This window comes from Triturus cristatus, chromosome 10 (genome assembly GCF_964204655.1).
Source record: "Triturus cristatus chromosome 10, aTriCri1.1, whole genome shotgun sequence".
NCBI lineage: Eukaryota > Metazoa > Chordata > Amphibia > Caudata > Salamandridae > Triturus > Triturus cristatus.
The window spans coordinates 1,236,882,862-1,236,899,656 of record NC_140593.1 but is presented as its reverse complement, the minus strand read 5'-3'; the positions used below and the strand labels follow the sequence as shown (position 1 = coordinate 1,236,899,656).

Below are 16,795 nucleotides of genomic sequence, written 5' to 3'. Positions count from 1 at the left end.
ATAGATAGGGCAGCTACATTTACCTATTCCCTCAGCTCTCCGATCTCATACACCCAAATACCTCCTTTTACCTGGATTCTACCCAGTGTGCAACTGGCATCAATCTAAGAAGTCTGTGTTCTTACCTGCTGACCCGTCTCGCTCTAGAAGTTCATCAATCAGATCTTCCAGTTCATTCTCCACCTACAATTCAAATGAATTAACATGAACACCTCCAGAATGAGCAAACCAATAATGACATACAGAAAACAGGCACATTTATTCTGCCAAATGTCAATTCCGCTTCTGGTCTGAACAAATCCAATGGCATATCTATACTTCCTTAGGCTCACCTTCAAAAGCATTTGCAAAACAAACCGTATCTTTTACTAATGTACAAGTTACTTACCTTCGGTAACGATTTATCTGGTAGAGACTATTCTAGCCGCAGATTCCTGAACGTAGGATTATCCCCAGGCGTGAGACTGGACCCGGAAAGCTTTCTTTGCCCCAGCATCCCTGCGCGCTGGGGGGCTGTACCACGCGACTCCGGCCTGGCGTCGTCCACGGGCATGACATTAGCGAGATCACATAAGCCCCACCCCGACGCGCTGACATCAGTTTTTTTCGGAGAACTTTTCCACGCCACGACGCGGAGCCATCACAAACAAAACTGTGGAGAGTATGGTAACAGTGTGCGAAAAAGCAGTGAAACAGAAAAGAGAAAAGCGAAAGGTGAATTACAGCACCAGTTGGAAAAGTGCCAAGCACTTAAGGTACAAAAAGACATAGCGGTGAAAACCATAGCAGTGAAAGAGCAGAGCACCGCTCCGAGGAACACCCTTGCAAGCTAAGGCGACATCCTCCCTGGAGGCAGAAAGCGGGTGAAAAACACCATAGCAGAAGAGAGAGAGAGAGAGAGAGACTGCAATGACAATCCACAACAATGAAGGGCAACAAGCCCGGAACAGAGGAGGAACAATTATTCACCCCCAGATGACACCATCAAGGAGGGCCATATCCCCTGAAAGGTGCGAAAAGGCCGAGGTACAGGCAAAAAAAACAATGAAGAGGACTGCAAAAGAATCAGAAACCCCAAGCAAGTAAATGAGAGAAGAGTAAAGTAGGCCCCTACACTGGAGGAAAAAAACAGGGTGGAGGGATGCAGAAGCACACATGAACCAACCGACCATGTATCATAAGGGAAAGGGTGGAACAATCAAGCAGAATGAAGCATCCTGTCCGGGAGGAAGCGAAGCGAACACCCACAGAAGACAAGCCACCCAAAGAGAGGCGAGTGCATAGAAACCAAACTGAAGGTCCTCGCAGAACGGGGAGGAGGGCGGGCCGTAAAGGAATCTGCGGCTAGAATCATCTCTACCAGATACATCGTTACCGAAGGTAAGTAACTTGTACATCTGATAGAGACTACTAGCCGCAGATTCCTTAACGTAGAATAGATACCCTAACCATACCCTGAGGGGAGGAAGGCCTGTGAGAGAACCTCCCCAGTAGGAAGACAAACAGGGCTCCAGGATGGGACGTGTCACGGGGACAAGAAGGGCGGTCCAGCCCTACCAAGCAGAAGTAAGCAAGAACAAGGCGAAGGGAAGACTAGGAGACCCCAAGCCCATCCAAGGCACAACTGCCACAAACCCTCGTAGGGACAGACAGCCGCAGAGGAGCACTGTGAGAAAGTGGCTCTGTATATACTGTTCCCTAATAGGTACAGGGTGTACAGAGTCCACAGTCCCCCAGGGGCTGATAGAGGTTAAAGTTAGGTATGACCTTACTCTCTAAAGTGGTAGCTTGGTCGAGCAGTAAGGCAGTACCAGAGGACAGTGTAAAGCATTTGTTGTACACACTCAGTCAGCAAATGGTCTCACACACTCAAAAACTGAACTCTAGGCCAATGGTTTATATATATAAAATATATGCTTGTTTTATTTTTAGAACCACAAAGGGAATAAAAATATACTTTCTCAGAATGAGAGGTTGAATATAAATACTTTTGCAATAAGCAATGGATTTTTGTAAATAGTCACAGTTGGTTGCAATAAACAATCCTATTTCCTAAACATAACAATGCATTGAGCTCAATGGTAAGTTCAGGCTATTTGTAATAAATTACTTTTCAGATTACTTTTGGAATCCCAGGTCTGGTTCCTAGATCCAGCCCTGGGACAATATTCAGAATCAAGTGGTAAAAGTCGACTTAATTACTGTACTGATTTTTAAATAATATTTAACTATTTCAAAAGTTGACACTTAGAAAATATTTCAAAGAAAACATTCAATGGATCTCTATGGCAAGAAATTCAAGTTGCAGGTAGAGTACTTTATCGTTACTTTTGTAATCCAGGTCTGGGTACCTAGACTCAGCACTGGGGTCTTTATCAGAAACAGGTAAGTAATTACGTTTGCAGAAATGGTACGATTTTAAAAAAATATTTCAAAATTGCAGAAATCAACACTTAGAAGAAATTTCACAGAAAAGCAGTCAATGGTTTCCTATGGGAGAAAATTGGGTTACTGGTAAGTATAGATGCGAGTATTCTTCCGAGCTAGTGCTGGGCACCAAGATCCAGCACTGTGAGCCCACCTGAGAACAGGTGAGTTTTTGCGTTTGTCGCTCGGCTGATTTTTAGTGAATATTTGAAGATTTGAAAAGTCCGCACTTAGACGAAATTTCAAGAAAAAGCCAGTCAATGTTACCCTATGTAGAAAATAGAGTTAGCGGTTTTCAGGTAAGTTCTCGACTGGCAAAGGTGGGGTTCTGGGCATAGACTCAGGGGTCCCCCAAGGTCAGATAGGCACAGTTAGTTCACCCTCAGCGGCTCTAGGGCAGCCGGGTGCAGAGAGAGTTAGGCCCAAGGTTAGCCTATGAGGAATAGGGGGGCCTGGTTCGGTGGCTGCTGACTAGCGGGCCACGCGGCTGTGGGAGCTGGGCTCCTTGTCACTCACTCAGGGCAAGTGGGGAAGTAGGCTAGTGTAGAGATTGCACTGCCAGGGCCACTCGGGCGGCTGGGTGCAGGGTGCTTTTGAGCCGTCGGGTGCTCAATGGAAATCAATGGGAATGTTCCGGTTAGGAAAAAGGCTGCAAGCTCGGGGACGAGGATGCTTCAGGTGCCACCACCACTTCGAGAGGTAAGTTGGGTAGTTGTAGGTTAGGTGGGTGCCCCAGGATTGGGCACAGGGGGCCGCAGGGCGCCGCGTGCAGGGGTGCCTTTTGGTGTCGGGAGTCTTACCCTCTGATGATCGCGGTTGGGGGGGGGGGGGGGGGGGGGGGCACCTTGCTCCGAGGCTGCAGGCTTCTTCCGGAATGTCGAGGGGGGTCCTTGGGTGCCGGACTCGGGGTCACAGTCGCCGTGGGGTCGTCCTCAGGGTCTTTGTCCACTCCTGCACTGGCCAGGCTTGGCTGGTGCAGAGTGTGCTGGGTTCGCGGTTCCGGGCTGCTGCCAGGGGTTAGAAATAGGTTTCTGAGTAGAGCCTCTACTCATGGGAGTCCCAGGGGCTTAGAGCCAAAAGGTAGCCAGGTCCTCCGGGGTTTGGTGAGGTTGCTGGCCACGAGAGATGCCGCGCTGGTGCAGGTCCGGGAGTCGACAGGCCGGTAGGGCTGGGGCCAAAGCAGTTGGTGTCTTCTTCCCTTTTTAGCAGCTGCAGGGCAGGTCTTTGTTCTTCTTGCTCTTCTTGTAGTTTTTCGAATCTGGAATCTGGGGAAGGAAGGTTCAGGGTGCCCCTAAATACTAGATTTAGGGGCGTTATAGGTAGATGAAGGCCAGGGACCAATGGGTCCTTGTCCTGAGGTGGGTACACCCCCTATCCTGCCTCTCTCCGGTGGGAGGGGGGGCAGTAGCCTAATCCTGATAGGGTAGGGCCTCCCATCTTCAAGATGGCGAGAGCCCGGAGATGTGTTTCACCTCGCCTCCCCCACCTGAGGGGTGGGGTGGGCAGGCTGGCACATCCCCTGTCCTTGTATGGGGTTTCCGGCCAAGCTTCCCGCCAGAGTGGGGGGTTGCAGTGGCCTGGGGAAACTCCAAATGGCGGCATGCCTTTGAAGCTTCCCTTTGCTCATCCTGGGGGAGGAGATTTCTTCCCTCACCCAGGAGGTGCATTGTTGCAGGCCTGGGAGAGCAGGGGCTCTCCCACCCAGGGGTCCAGCAACGTGTCGGCTGTGTGGCAGCCCGGGCAGCCTCAGAGCAGACGTGGATTGTAGGTCAGCTGTAAGGGGGCTTCTCTAAGATGCCCTCTGGGGTGCTTAGTACATTAAATCCCGCAATGGCATCAGTGTGGGTGTAATGTGCTGAGAAGTTTGATACCAAACTTCCCAGTCTTCAGTGTTGCCATTATGGTGCTGTGGAGCTCGTGTTTGACGAGCTCCCAGCACCATGTACTCTTAAATGGCAGCACTGCACTTACAGTGCCCAGGAATGGACCCGGGTACTGTAGGGGCACAGGGCTCCTGCTCCTGTGCCCACACCATAGGCGTAAGGCACCCAGCTAGAGGGGTGACTGACATACGCCTTGGCAGTGTAGGTGATGGGCATGGCACACAGAGATGTGTGCCATGTCGACTCTTTGTTTTGTCCTGCACCCAGACACTCAGCCTGCAAAGGCAGTGTGTGTGTGTAAGGGTACAGGGCCTCTAAGGGTGGCACAACGAGTGCTGCAGCCCTTAGATGCCTTCCCTGGTCACAAGGCCCTGGGTACCTAGGGTACCATTTACCAGGGGCTGACATGTGGCTAGGGTTTGCCAATTTGGAGTTTGTGTGTTTTAAGGAAGGAACATAGGCCCTGGGCACCTGACTGGCCGGAGTCCAGGGTACACTTAATCAAAGTACATTCAGCAATTTAGCAAAAAGTGGGGGCATACCATGCAAGAAAGATGGCACTTTCTCACAAGCACCCAGGAGGAAAAGACCTACCCCAACTCCAGGGAGAAGAGGTAGAACCGGAAGCAGAGCCCACTGTAGGAAAACACACAGTGATAGAGGACAACTGAACAGGCATCAACCGCAAGGAAGCAGACAAGGCAGGAACTGCTCCACAGCCAAGAAGCGCAGGCGGAAGGAAGAAGGCACAGGTGCGCAAAGCCCCAGCAGAACAAGAGGCAGGGGCAGAAGGAAACACGCTAAGGGCCACGGCGGTGGACCAGAACGAGCAGGCGTGCGCAGCCAGCAGCTGACAGTACCATGGAGCAGTGCACCCAAAACAAGCCAGGCACAAGCCGAGGCCAGAGGCCAGGAAAATTCAGAACAATCCCCAAAGGAGGATCGTCGCATAGACACACACCGACCCACGAAGAGAAGTGGGACCAGCTAGAAGAGAAGTGGGACCAGCTAGAAGAGAAAGAGGAGAGAGAGAGGACGGACCCAAGCAGTCAACCTGAACACAGGAAAGCCAGGAGAAACCTAGCCCCCCTGGAACACCAAACAGAGGACCAGGCCAAAATGCCGGACAGGAAGCGGAAACGCCACAACACGACACCGTAGACAGCATGCCAGACTGGTCGAGCGATGTAGCGAACACCGAGAATGACAGAACCCGGAGCAGAGCAAGCTGCGCCCGGACAAGACAAAAGAGACGGCACCAGCAGTATACAGTGATGCCAGGAATGGCAGGGAGCCCGAAAAAAGACCATACCTTCACAGCGCAGGACAGAGCTATGCAATAGCTACAAGTATCCCACATAGGGTACGACACGTCCCAAGAAAACATGGGAACACCTCTTAGGGAAAAATCCCGCAGCAGAGTACAAAAACATAAAGGACCCGCAGATAGAACCACAGACGGCTTGCCAGTCAGCCAAACAGAAAACATACAGAAGGCCCAACCTGAGGACACATACGGTTGTACCAACAACCAAAGAACCACAAAAGGCAAAGGGGTTGTACCAGCAGCCAACAGTACAAAGGGGCCAACCTAAGGACCCCGAAGGCACGCCAACCCACATAGAATACACAGACGGTCCAACCGAACCACTAAACCCCCCCAAAAAGGTGGGATACCGCCTTCCATAAAGCAGCAGAGGACCGACAAGCCAAGTTTACGGAGGGGGAGGAGGACGGAGCCCCGCAAGGAGCCGCTGAATGGCATCAGCATGGGTGTTAATCAAAAGCACCCCATCAAAAGGCAGGTCAACCAGATGCTCCCTAACATTCTCAGGGAAAACGCTATCCCTCAACCAAGCATGGCGACGGAGAGCTACTGAACTTGCCATAGTGCGGCCGAGAGCATCAGAAACATCCAGGGCCGAATGAAGAATAAACGTGACCAACTGACGGCCATCCAACACATGGCGCCGCAGATCAGCGCAGACACCTTCTTGAGAGGCACAAGACAGAAGGGACTCCATGGAATCCCACAAGCTGGAAGTAGCCCTGCCCAACACGCAAAGCGTGTTGAGCGCTCGCAAAGCAGCGCTAGAGGAAGTGAAGATGTTACGCCCCCATGAATCCAACCACCGGGCCTCCCGTGACGGAGGAAACACCACCAAAGGTAAGGAAGGAAAAGCAGTGTGCAGAAGAGGACCCTGGGTTGAAGGGTGGAAAGAAAGGGGCACCGGATCCCCCGTGATAGGACGCCCCCAGAAGAGAATTATGGAGCGAAGCTTCGAATGGAAGAAGCAGCTCCCGTCCACCAGAGTCCTGATGGAGAACCTCAAGCAAATGGTCCATAGGGAATAGGGTGGCGGGGTCGCCTATGTGCAAAATGCCAGCGGCTGTGGAAATGGCCGGGGCAAAGGCTGCACTCGCCTCTGTAGGGCGTCGTTGGTGATGGCTGTAAACTAAGCCGGCCATCTCAGAGTCCAGCTGGTGGAAGAAATGGCCAGCCCCGGAATGGTGGAAAATTCACGGACGAGTGGGGGACCTGAGGTGCCTCTGGGGAAGGCTGTGGCCGCGCGGATGGCGAAGAGCCCTCCCTGGAAGACGGCGGGGAAAAAGCCATGACACGGCGTCCCGTCTCCGGGGAAGGAGAGACAAAATGTTGACGAACCTCCAGAGAGGAGGGGGCCTCTGGAGAGGAGTCGACGACCCGACGCCGGCACTGCGCCGAGGAGTCCGCCACAGGCGCCTGCGTGACGTCGACCAGCGCCGGAGGGGACGCCGAGACGACCTTCACTACCACTTGCGCCCTAATAGAATGGGCCGGGGCCTGGTCGGCGAAAGAAAGGTGCCAAAATGGTGCCAACTCTACCTCCGACGAAGCAGCCACCTGCGTGGAGAGGCTAGAGGGACCCGGGGACGCACCCCGGCCCCTAGCCAGCACCCGCGGCACCGCCAGGGCCGAGAGCGCCTGAGCGGCGTAAGCTCGGCCTCTGGCAATGCCTCTGCCTGCCCAGAAGACAGAGAAGGACTCTGGGACGAGCCGCGAGTCCCGGTGACCTCCCACGACACCACAGGGACCCACTCAGGGGTTTGCGGCGAGGCAGAGGCGCCGTGTGCCGAAGAGGGGAACCCCGTAGGACCGCACCCAAACGACACTACACCTCTAAAACCTGGAGCCGAACCAGTCGGCGCTGGGGTCAGCGCTGCCGGCGAGTCCGCGGAAGGACCCCGCATGTGGCAAGGGATCCGCAGACATCCCAGGAAGGAGGAGGGGCCAAGGAAGCCTGCAGAGCCGCAGCATAGGCCTCCATTTGGGCCCTGGTCGCCCCGACACCAGGAAACAGCGATAGGGTGGCGACGAATGAGGCTGCACGTCCCGAGGAGAACCTGCGCTCTCTGCAGAGCGGGGACCAGGCCCCGGGGACAAGCTATAAGACTTACCATCGGGCGAGCGACGCCCTAGGGGCCTCAGTGACGGGCGATGTCTGAGTCAGCGTTTCTTGGACCCTTCGGCGGGGGATGGACGCAGAGACACCGAACTAGACAAGCGGGCCAAAAGGAGTTTCATCCGGCGCTCCCGCTGGGACTTAGGCTTCAGATGCTGGCAAGCGTCGCAGTCCGTGGAATCATGGTGCTCGCCCAAACACCACATGCAAATAGGATGAGGGTCCGTCGCTGACATCTAAAGCGCGCAGGACGAGCACGTCTTAAAGCCCGAAGGCATTCGCACAATGCACCACAACGCAAAGCGTGAAAAGGCGGCCTGAAAACAGGGCAGGGACACGATCTGTTCCGCGTTGCACGCAGAAAAGAATGCAACTGATGTCAGCGCGCCGGGGTGGGGCTTGTGTGACCTCGCTGACGTCACGCCCACGGAAGACGTTAGGGCGGAGTCACGTGGTACTGCCCCCCGGCGCGCAGGGATGCTGGGGCAAAGAAAGTTTTCGGGGTCCAGTCTCACGCCTGGGGATAATTCTACGTTAAGGAATATGCGGCTAGTAGTCTTCATCAGATGAATATTCCCACCATTGCTAGAAGCTTCTACCATGTCCTGGTACTCTAAAAAATTATATTGACAATGACAAATAGGGCTTTAAAGGATGTGCTTCAGAATTCACTAGCCGCTTCCTGCTGTGGAATATTTAATGAATAAAATCATGCTTATTCCTTTTGCCAAATCAACTTAAGGTAAAGTCATAATGCACAAGTGACTTACCTTCGGTAACGATATATCTGTAAGAAACATTAGCTAGTTATAGAATCCTTACCATAGAATTACCCCCAGGCGTCAGGTTGGATCCAGAAAGTTTTTTTCGTCAGCAGTAGCTCTGCACGTTGGAAGGTGGCGTCGGTCAGCTCCGCATACTTAGTCAGCGTCGTGGTGGTCACCGGGATGACGTCATGGCAGCTACTGACGTCGCCCTCGCACGCAGACGTCAGTTCTGTACACAACTTTAGGCACCAGAAACGCAGAGCCATGCAAGACACTGACCATTGGTGCACAAAACTAGGGCCCTGAAAGGATATCCTTAACCCTAGAAACCACTGCGCAGAACAGGGAGGATGGGTGGGGCGGTAAGGAATCTATAACTAACTAATGTTTATTACAGATATAACGTTACCAAAGGTAAGTAACCTGTGCATCTAAAAGAAACACTTTAGTTATAGATTCCATACCTTAGAATAGATACCCCAGCAATAGGGGGGGGGGGATTTCCGAGCTAAGATCACACCAGAAAGTCCTGGAGAACAGAAGGACCAAAGAAGCCATCTCTCCGGGTTTGGCAGTAGTGTTTGGTGAACGTGTGCAGTGATGCCCACGTGGCCGCCTGACAGATGTCATTCAGAGGCACTCCTCTTCCCAAGGCAGTAGTGGCTGCTGTCGTCCTGGAGGGAGGGCGCAGCACCACTGGTGGCTCCTTATTAGCTAGAGAGTAACAAGCCTTAATACACAACACGACCCACCGAGAAATGGTGCGTGTACGGCCCTACCCTTCTTTGCAACCATGTAGCTACCAAACAGTTGACCATCCACCCGGAAAAGTTTAGTGCGATCCAGATAGGAGATTTGGGTCCAGACGATGGAGTCTCTGTTCTTCCTTTGGAGGATGCAGAGGCAGAAAGAAGGTGGGCAAGGTAATGGTCTGCCTGATGTGGACGGCAGTGACCACCTTAGAAAAAGGATGTACGGGTCCTGAGCACCACCTTGTCCGGATGGACAGACATGAAAGGAGGTTTTGATGAAAGAGCCTGGAGCTCACTCACCCTTCTAGCAGAAGTGATGGCTACCAGGAAAGCAGTCTCAAGAGTCAAAAGACGTAAGGGACAGTTATGAAGCGGCTCAAAGGAAGCGCACATCAAATAAGTCAACAAGATTCAAGTTCCACTGAGGCATAACGAACGGAATTGGAGGAAAAAGATGCGTTTTCAAGAAACGGTTAACTGCCTGGGACTTCACAAGAGAAGGCTGATCTGGCATCCGAAGGAAGAAGATGGCAGAAAGGTAGCCTTTGATAGTGTCCAGAGCAGAGCCCTGCTGGGCCTAAGAGAGAAGGAACAAGAGAACTTCAGAAAGAGGGGCAGAATGGGGATCAACAGCCTTTGCTGTGCACCATGCCACAAACGTGTTCCACATGCAGGCGTATACAGTCTTAGTGGAGGGACGCCTGGCTGCCAAGATTACGCCACATACTTCAGGAGGCAGGTCGAAAGACGTCAACTGCCGACGCTCAATCTCCACGCATGGAGGTGGAGGCTGGATAGGTTCGGGTGGAGAACCGTCCCCTGCTGCTGCGACAGAAGATCCTCCCGAAGAGGCAGTCGGATTGGGGGATCGATGGCCATGCTGAGCAGCTCGGGATACTAGTATCTTCGTGCCCAATCCAGAGCCACAAGGATGACTTGTGCCCGGTCGCGCCTGATCTTCAGCACTCTGGGCAGAAGTGGTATAGGCGGAAAGGGGTACAACAGACCGCAACTCCACTCTTTACGAAAAGTGTCGCCGAGCGAGTCCCGCCTTGAAAATTCCAACGCGCAGAACTGCTGACATTTCGCCACCTGAGAGAAAGCGCATAGATCTAACCAAGGCTCTCCCCACTGCTGAAAGAGACCTTGCACCACGTCCGAGTGCAAACACCATTCGTGATCCATCATGCACAGACGGCTGAGTTTGTCCGCCCTGGCGTTCCGAGAACCTGCCAGGTGTTGAACCACCAAGGAAATGCCCTGATGTTCCAGCCATGCCCAGAGGCGCTGAGACTCCCGACATAGGGTCCACGACGCCACCCCACCCTGTTTGTTGCAGTACCACATGGCGGTGGTTTTGTCCGTGAACACCTGCACCACACTTCCCCGGGGACAGGGAAGGAATGAAGGAATGCCTTCAGTGCAAGTCGGATCGCCCAAAGGTTGATGTGGAGCCTGGACTCCGCAGGAAACCAGAGTCCTCTGATCTCCGCCTCTCCCACGTGGCCACCCCATCCCAGGAGGGACGCATCCGCCACCACTTTGTGCTCCGGTTGGGGAAGGGAGAGGGATCTGCCATTGACCCAATCGCGATTCGTGAGGCACCACTGCAATGGTCGTGCAGTGCCCTCCGAGATCTGGTCGTGATAGGACAGGTTGCTCTGATGCTGTGCCCACTGGGGCTTCAGGTCCCACTCGAGAGCCCGCATATGCCATCTGGCATGATCTACCAACAGGATGCAAGAGGCCATCAGGCCCAGCAGCCGAAGGGACATACTGACCGAAACCCGGGATAGAGGCTGAAAGATAGGAATCCTAGCCTGAATATCGCTGCTCGGGAGGATAAACCCGAAACTGCGTTGAGTCCAGAACCGCCCCGATGAAAAGGAGCTTCTGGGAGGGAATCAGGTGCGAATTCAGCACGTTGATGGAGAACCCCAGCAAATGCAGGAGGTCGGCCATAGTCTGGAGGTGGGAGACGACTGTCTGGGGAGAGCCCGCCTTCAACAACCAGTCGTCGAGATAGGGGAAGACTGGAACCCCTGATCTGCGCAGATGAGCTGCGACCACCGCCATCACTTTCGTGAACACCCGAGGGGCACTGGTAAGGCCGAAGGGGAGCACGGTGAACTGAAAGTGCTCCTGACCCACCGTGAACCTCAGGTAACGCCTGTGGGCCGGCAGGACGGGGATGTGGAAATATGCGTCCTGCAAGTCCAACGCTACCATCCAGTCTCCAGGGTCGAGAGCAGATAAGACCTGAGCCAGCATCAACATCTTCAACTTCTCCTTCCGGAGGAAGCGGTTGACGTTCCTGAGGTCCAAGATAGGACGCAGGCCCTTGCCCTTCTTGGGTACCAGAAAGTAACGGGAATAGCAACCACGACCTACTTCTGGCACAGGAACGCGCTTGCTGGCCCCCTAGGCCAAGAGAGCCGTTACTTCCTCTTGTAGAAGTTGCAGATGATCCCCTGACATTCAGTGGTACTGGGGTGGCATGGCTGGAGAGGAAGCCTCAAAGGGGAGGTAGTAGCCCCTTCGGACAATTTGTAGCACCCACCTGTCCGAAGTGATAGTGCGCCAGTGGGGGAGGTGATGGCAAATCCTGCCCCCCACTGGCGTTTGATGGGCCTGAAAGCTCGGACTAGGAAGGCTTTGAGGTGGATGCTGCAGGGGTGGAGATGGACTGACTCGCTCGCTGGCCCGCTGCCCTGCCACGGCGGGGCCCAAGTCCACGGCCCCCTGGAGGTTGGTTCGTGTTTGGGTGCCCCTTCCTTGGCCACGAAAGGAGCGAAAAGCAGAAGCCGAAAGAGTGCACGTGGCGGAAAGGCTCAAGGACTTGGCCATAGCACGCGAGTCCTTAAAACGCTCCAACGCACTGTCTGCCTTGTCGCCAAAAAGGCGAGTGACATCAAAAGGCATGTCCATCAGAGTGTTCTGGACATCCCCAGAAAAGCCAGTCGTCCTCAGCCAGGCGTGATGGTGTAGCGCCACTGTTGTGGAAATCGCTCTGCCCAGCGAGTCTGCGGTGTCAAGGCCACAACGAATTGTGAACTTGGCTGCATCTCTCCCCTCAGCAATAGCTTGGGAGAGCAGTGTCCGGGCCTCCTCCGGACACGGAGGCCGCACCTGCACCACGGTTTCCCACACAGAGTGCGAATAACAGCTCAAGAGGCATGCGATGTTCACAGACCGCAACCCTGAACTGTCGGAAGAGAAAATCTTCTTCCCAAAGTGATCCAGTTTCTTGGATTCCCTGTCTGGAGGTGCGGAAGGGAATGTGCTGGGAGACGCAGAGGCTTGGACAACCAAGCTCTCAAGGGTAGGGTGTTGGGAGAGAAAAATGGGGTCGCCCGGGACCAGGCAATGGCTTCGGGCCACATTCCTATTCACAGGAGCCCCTGTGTGGGGCCTGGACCAGGTGCCCAAAAGAACGTCTGAACGTGCATCTTTAAAGGGCAGCAGCGGCTCTGCAGAGGAAGCTGCCGGCCGAAGCACTTCTGTCAGGAGGTTAGTCCGGACGGCCACTGTAGGGAGCGCGAGGTGGGGAGCTTCTGCTGCACTACTCAACACCACTGAATAAGTATCACCCTCTTCCACGGTAGGAGATAGTGTGCCAGGTTCTGGAGAGGAATCCAGATCACCGGTGTCCTCCAAATCCTCTGCCCAGTCCGGGTCTAACTCGCATTGGGCAGCGAGAGGGTCTCCAGAGACCTCCCAGTCTGCCCCGTCCTCCGTAACCTGCTGGGCAGGTGGGAAAAAAGGAGAAGAATGGAGAAAGGGATAAAAATTCCCCATCGGCTTGGGATAAGCATCGATCGACACCAGTTCGGCACAGTCTCCATGTCTGGGTGAAAGCCAGGGATGAGATCGACCGGAGAGCCAGCCGACGCTGGATCCGTAGACGTCGATGGAGGTTGCACGAGGTCAACCGACATCGGCTGGGATCCATGCATGGATCCATGGGGGTCTTGCGGCGCCGAGGCAGGAGCAGTCGATGACACTGGGGGCGGAGCAATCTACTAAGACGGGCGAGGACCCTCAGTCGGACCCGCGGGGCCAGATTGGCCAAAGCGGACAAATTCCTCCAGCTGGGCCGGAGTCGCCGACGGACACGGGAAAGGCGGGTAGGCCGTAGCACCACCCGCACCCTCAGCCGTGGCAGGAGACAGGCTAGGGGAAGGCGAAGAGCGACGGCGCTTCTTCGACTTCTTGTGCTCAGTCTTACCTGACCCAGAGTGCGAAGACTTCTTCGAACGATGGCGGCGGCTCTGCGACCGGTCCCTCGACCTCCCACAGGACCGGGACCTTGAACGGTGCGGAGCCGACTCCCAGGCCTCAAGCAACTGTCGGGATCGCTCCCGCAAAGTTTTCGGAGCCATGGCCTGGCAGTCTGGGCACTATTTGGGGTTGTGGTCGCACCCCAGGCAGTAGAGACACTCTCGGTGCGGGTCCATCACCGACATCATGCGGGGACAAACCTCACAAGACTTGAAACCGGGCATCGCTATAACACCAGGAGTCAAAGACTCAAAAAAGACAGACAAAAGTCTCAAAAACTCAATAAAAAATTGACTGGGGGTACCGCTCTCTTCGGATCCACGCTTGCTGGCGTGGAAAAATAAAGAACTGATAACAGCGAGCAAGAGCGGCGTCTAAGTAGCTGCCACAACGCCATCCCGGCGAGCACGACGTCTACGACGGAAGCGGAGCCGCAAGACGCCACCTTGCGACGTGCAGGGGTACTGCTGATGAACTTTCCGGATCCGGTCTGATGCCTGTGGGTAATTGTAAGTGAAGGAATCTATCCCTAACGTGTCTGTTTCAGCTAAGACTTTTAGTAATTTTGCAAAAAAGCCAATTTGGAAAATCAGAATTCTAAAGACAATTTAAGAGTTCTGTCATGTGATCAGGTGGTAACCAAGTAGTCCTTCTGGGGTGAGAACAAGGGTTCCCCCAGGGTCAAGGATGCACGCTCGTTACACCCTCAGCAACACTAGGGCGGCCGGTTGCAGAGGCACAATGTTATCCAATTGGGGATAGGGCCCCCGGTTGGTGGCTGCTGGCAAGCAGGCCACTGGGTTGTGGAAGCAAAGCTCCTGCACTTTACCTCAGGGCAATTGGGGAAACAAAGTAGCACCCTCAGCGGCACTAGGGCGGCCGGGTGCTGTTTTGAATCGGGCACCCTGTTTTCAATGGGGGAACTCTAGTTTGCAAAGGCACTGCAGGCTCAAGGACAAAGGTCTTCTGGGTGCGACCACCACTTCGAGAGGGAAGTTAGGGGTTGGCTAGGCACCGCCGGTTTGGGCACACAGGGCTATGGGGCATTGGGTGCAGGGGTGCCTTTTGGGGGTCAATCAGGAGAATTGTAAGCACGCTACTCACCCGTGAGGGTCTCAAGTCCCTGCCCTGGGGTGGGTACACCCCCATTATACCACCCTCCAGTGCGAGGGGGCATGAGACTGACACTGGTTGGCTGACTCCCCCCATCTTCAAGATGGTGTGGACTGAATTGTGCTTCAACTCGCCTCTCCCACCTGAGGGGTGGAGTTGGCAGAGGTGGGAACAGCTTTTCCTCACTTGATTTTCCCGTCTGTTTTCCCGCCCCTAGTGAGGGTCAGAACCAGTGGGGACCATTTGCTGAAAGCAGCAATTGGCCTGGGGAAGCTCACAAAGGTGGCAAAGGCGCCCTTTGAAACTTTCCCTTCGTAAACCCTGCCCATCCTCGGGGAGGAGGCTTGGCACCTCATCCCCCGATCTGCGTTGTTTAAGGCCCCAGAGAGCAGCAGGCTCTCGACCCAGGGGTCCAGAAACATGTCTGGTGGTGGCAGCTGAAAGCAGTTACTCAGCCTGGACACTAGTGGTGGGTTAGTTTTCACGGGGCATCTCTTAGATGCAGTCTGTGTGCATTTTTCATTAAATCCCACACTGGCACCAGTGTGGGTTTAATGTGCTGAGAAGTTTGATAGGTGAAACTCATGTGCGGTCAAGGGAGAACGCTCTATTTGGGTCCAGATGGTGGAGACGCTCCTCTTCCTTAGAGGGATGTGGGGAGCAAAGAAATGGATTGGCCCAGATGAAATGGGGTCACAACCTTTGGTAAGAAGGATGCCCCGGTACGAAGCACCACATTGTCCGAAAAGGACATAAGGTAAGGAAGCGAGCAAGATAACGCCTGCAATTCACTCACGCTCCAGGCAGACGTGATCACCAAGAAGGCTGTTTTGAAGGACAACAGCCGGAGGGGAGAAGTGTGAAAAGGCTCAAAAGGAGCACACATTAGATAGGTAAGGACCAAATTAACGTCCCATTGTGACATGACAAAAGGCGTAGGTGGAAATAAGTGAGCCAGCCCTTTTAGAAATCGATTAACTAGAGACCTAAAGAGAAATGGCTGCTCTGGCAGCCACAAAATAGAAGACAGAGCAGAAATGTAACCCCTGAGAGTTTCCAAAGCAGAGCCCTGCTGGGCAAGGGTTAGAATGAATAAAAGGACAGTGGAAAGAAGCAGAAAGCGGGTCAATGGACCTTTCTGTACGGTATAATACAAATTTCTGCCAATGGCAGAAATATACCGACTTAGTGGAAGGCCGCCTGCCCGTTAGAATAACATTATAGACTTCGGGAGGAAGGTCAAAAGCCATCAACTGCCGCCGCTTAATCTCCACACATGGATGCGCAGAGTTGACAGGTTTGGGTGGAGAACCCTCCCCTGCTGCTGCGACAGAAGATCCTCCCATGACATTGTGTTAACAATTTAGTGTAATTTATACACTAAATTGTTAACACAATGTCATTGTTCCCATTGAATCAGTGTGTTGTCACATACATTGGCCTTGTCGCTACTTTTGTACTTGTAACCGCTTCTTTCAATTTATTTGATTATATAAGCGGTTTCTCCACTACTTGTTTCAAAATAATTTAAATAATTCTTTTATATTGCACACTTTATCGTTGTTCAGTTTACACAAATTGTCATCTTGCACTGTTCGCTGTTTTTTTCCCCCCCTTTCAATTTCTACTGTCCATGACGCTTTTCACTCATATTATCGAGTCTATTTTCTCTTTCCTTTTTTGCCCACTCCAAGATGGCGCTACAGCTCCACGCGCCTTCCCACTGTGCAATCCCCTGTGTTAAAACCCCGGCACACCCTTGCCTCCCTGTCATTCGGCATCCTAATTTGAAGGACCTAGGCAGTATCGAGGTAAACGCCACCCCCACCAGACTCAGTTCGCTACCCCCTCTGTTTAGGCTCCCCGCATTGTCTAATAATCCCCTTGTGGTTCTTTCCCACCTAGTGCATTGTCACCCTGCCTCTCTCCGTTGAATAATTACTTCTCGGACCTGAATCCCAGCCCTGTCGCCGTACAGGTAACAATCACTTCACCCATCCCTTTATCCGCCCTCCCCTTAGAATTCCCTACTCAGTCTACATCCTCTTTTGTTTTCTATCCCCCAGGTTCATATAAGCATTCCCCGAGCGTATACTTCTCATCACGATTGCACCTTAACTTTTCCTTCC

The 16,795-nt window shown here is 53.6% G+C and overlaps 1 protein-coding gene across 5 annotated transcripts in view; it reads right to left on the bottom strand.

The window, feature by feature from the left end:
• The window catches only part of HUWE1 (HECT, UBA and WWE domain containing E3 ubiquitin protein ligase 1), a 1,878,220-nt gene that overhangs the window by 761,650 nt on the left and 1,099,775 nt on the right, over positions 1 to 16,795 (bottom strand). For all 5 annotated transcript variants that reach the window (XM_085629865.1, XM_085629862.1, XM_085629866.1 and 2 more), the window contains one exon: positions 126 to 183. In XM_085629865.1, coding sequence (XP_085485991.1) covers positions 126 to 183 — 58 coding nt within the window. The remainder of the gene's footprint in view (positions 1 to 125; positions 184 to 16,795) is intronic.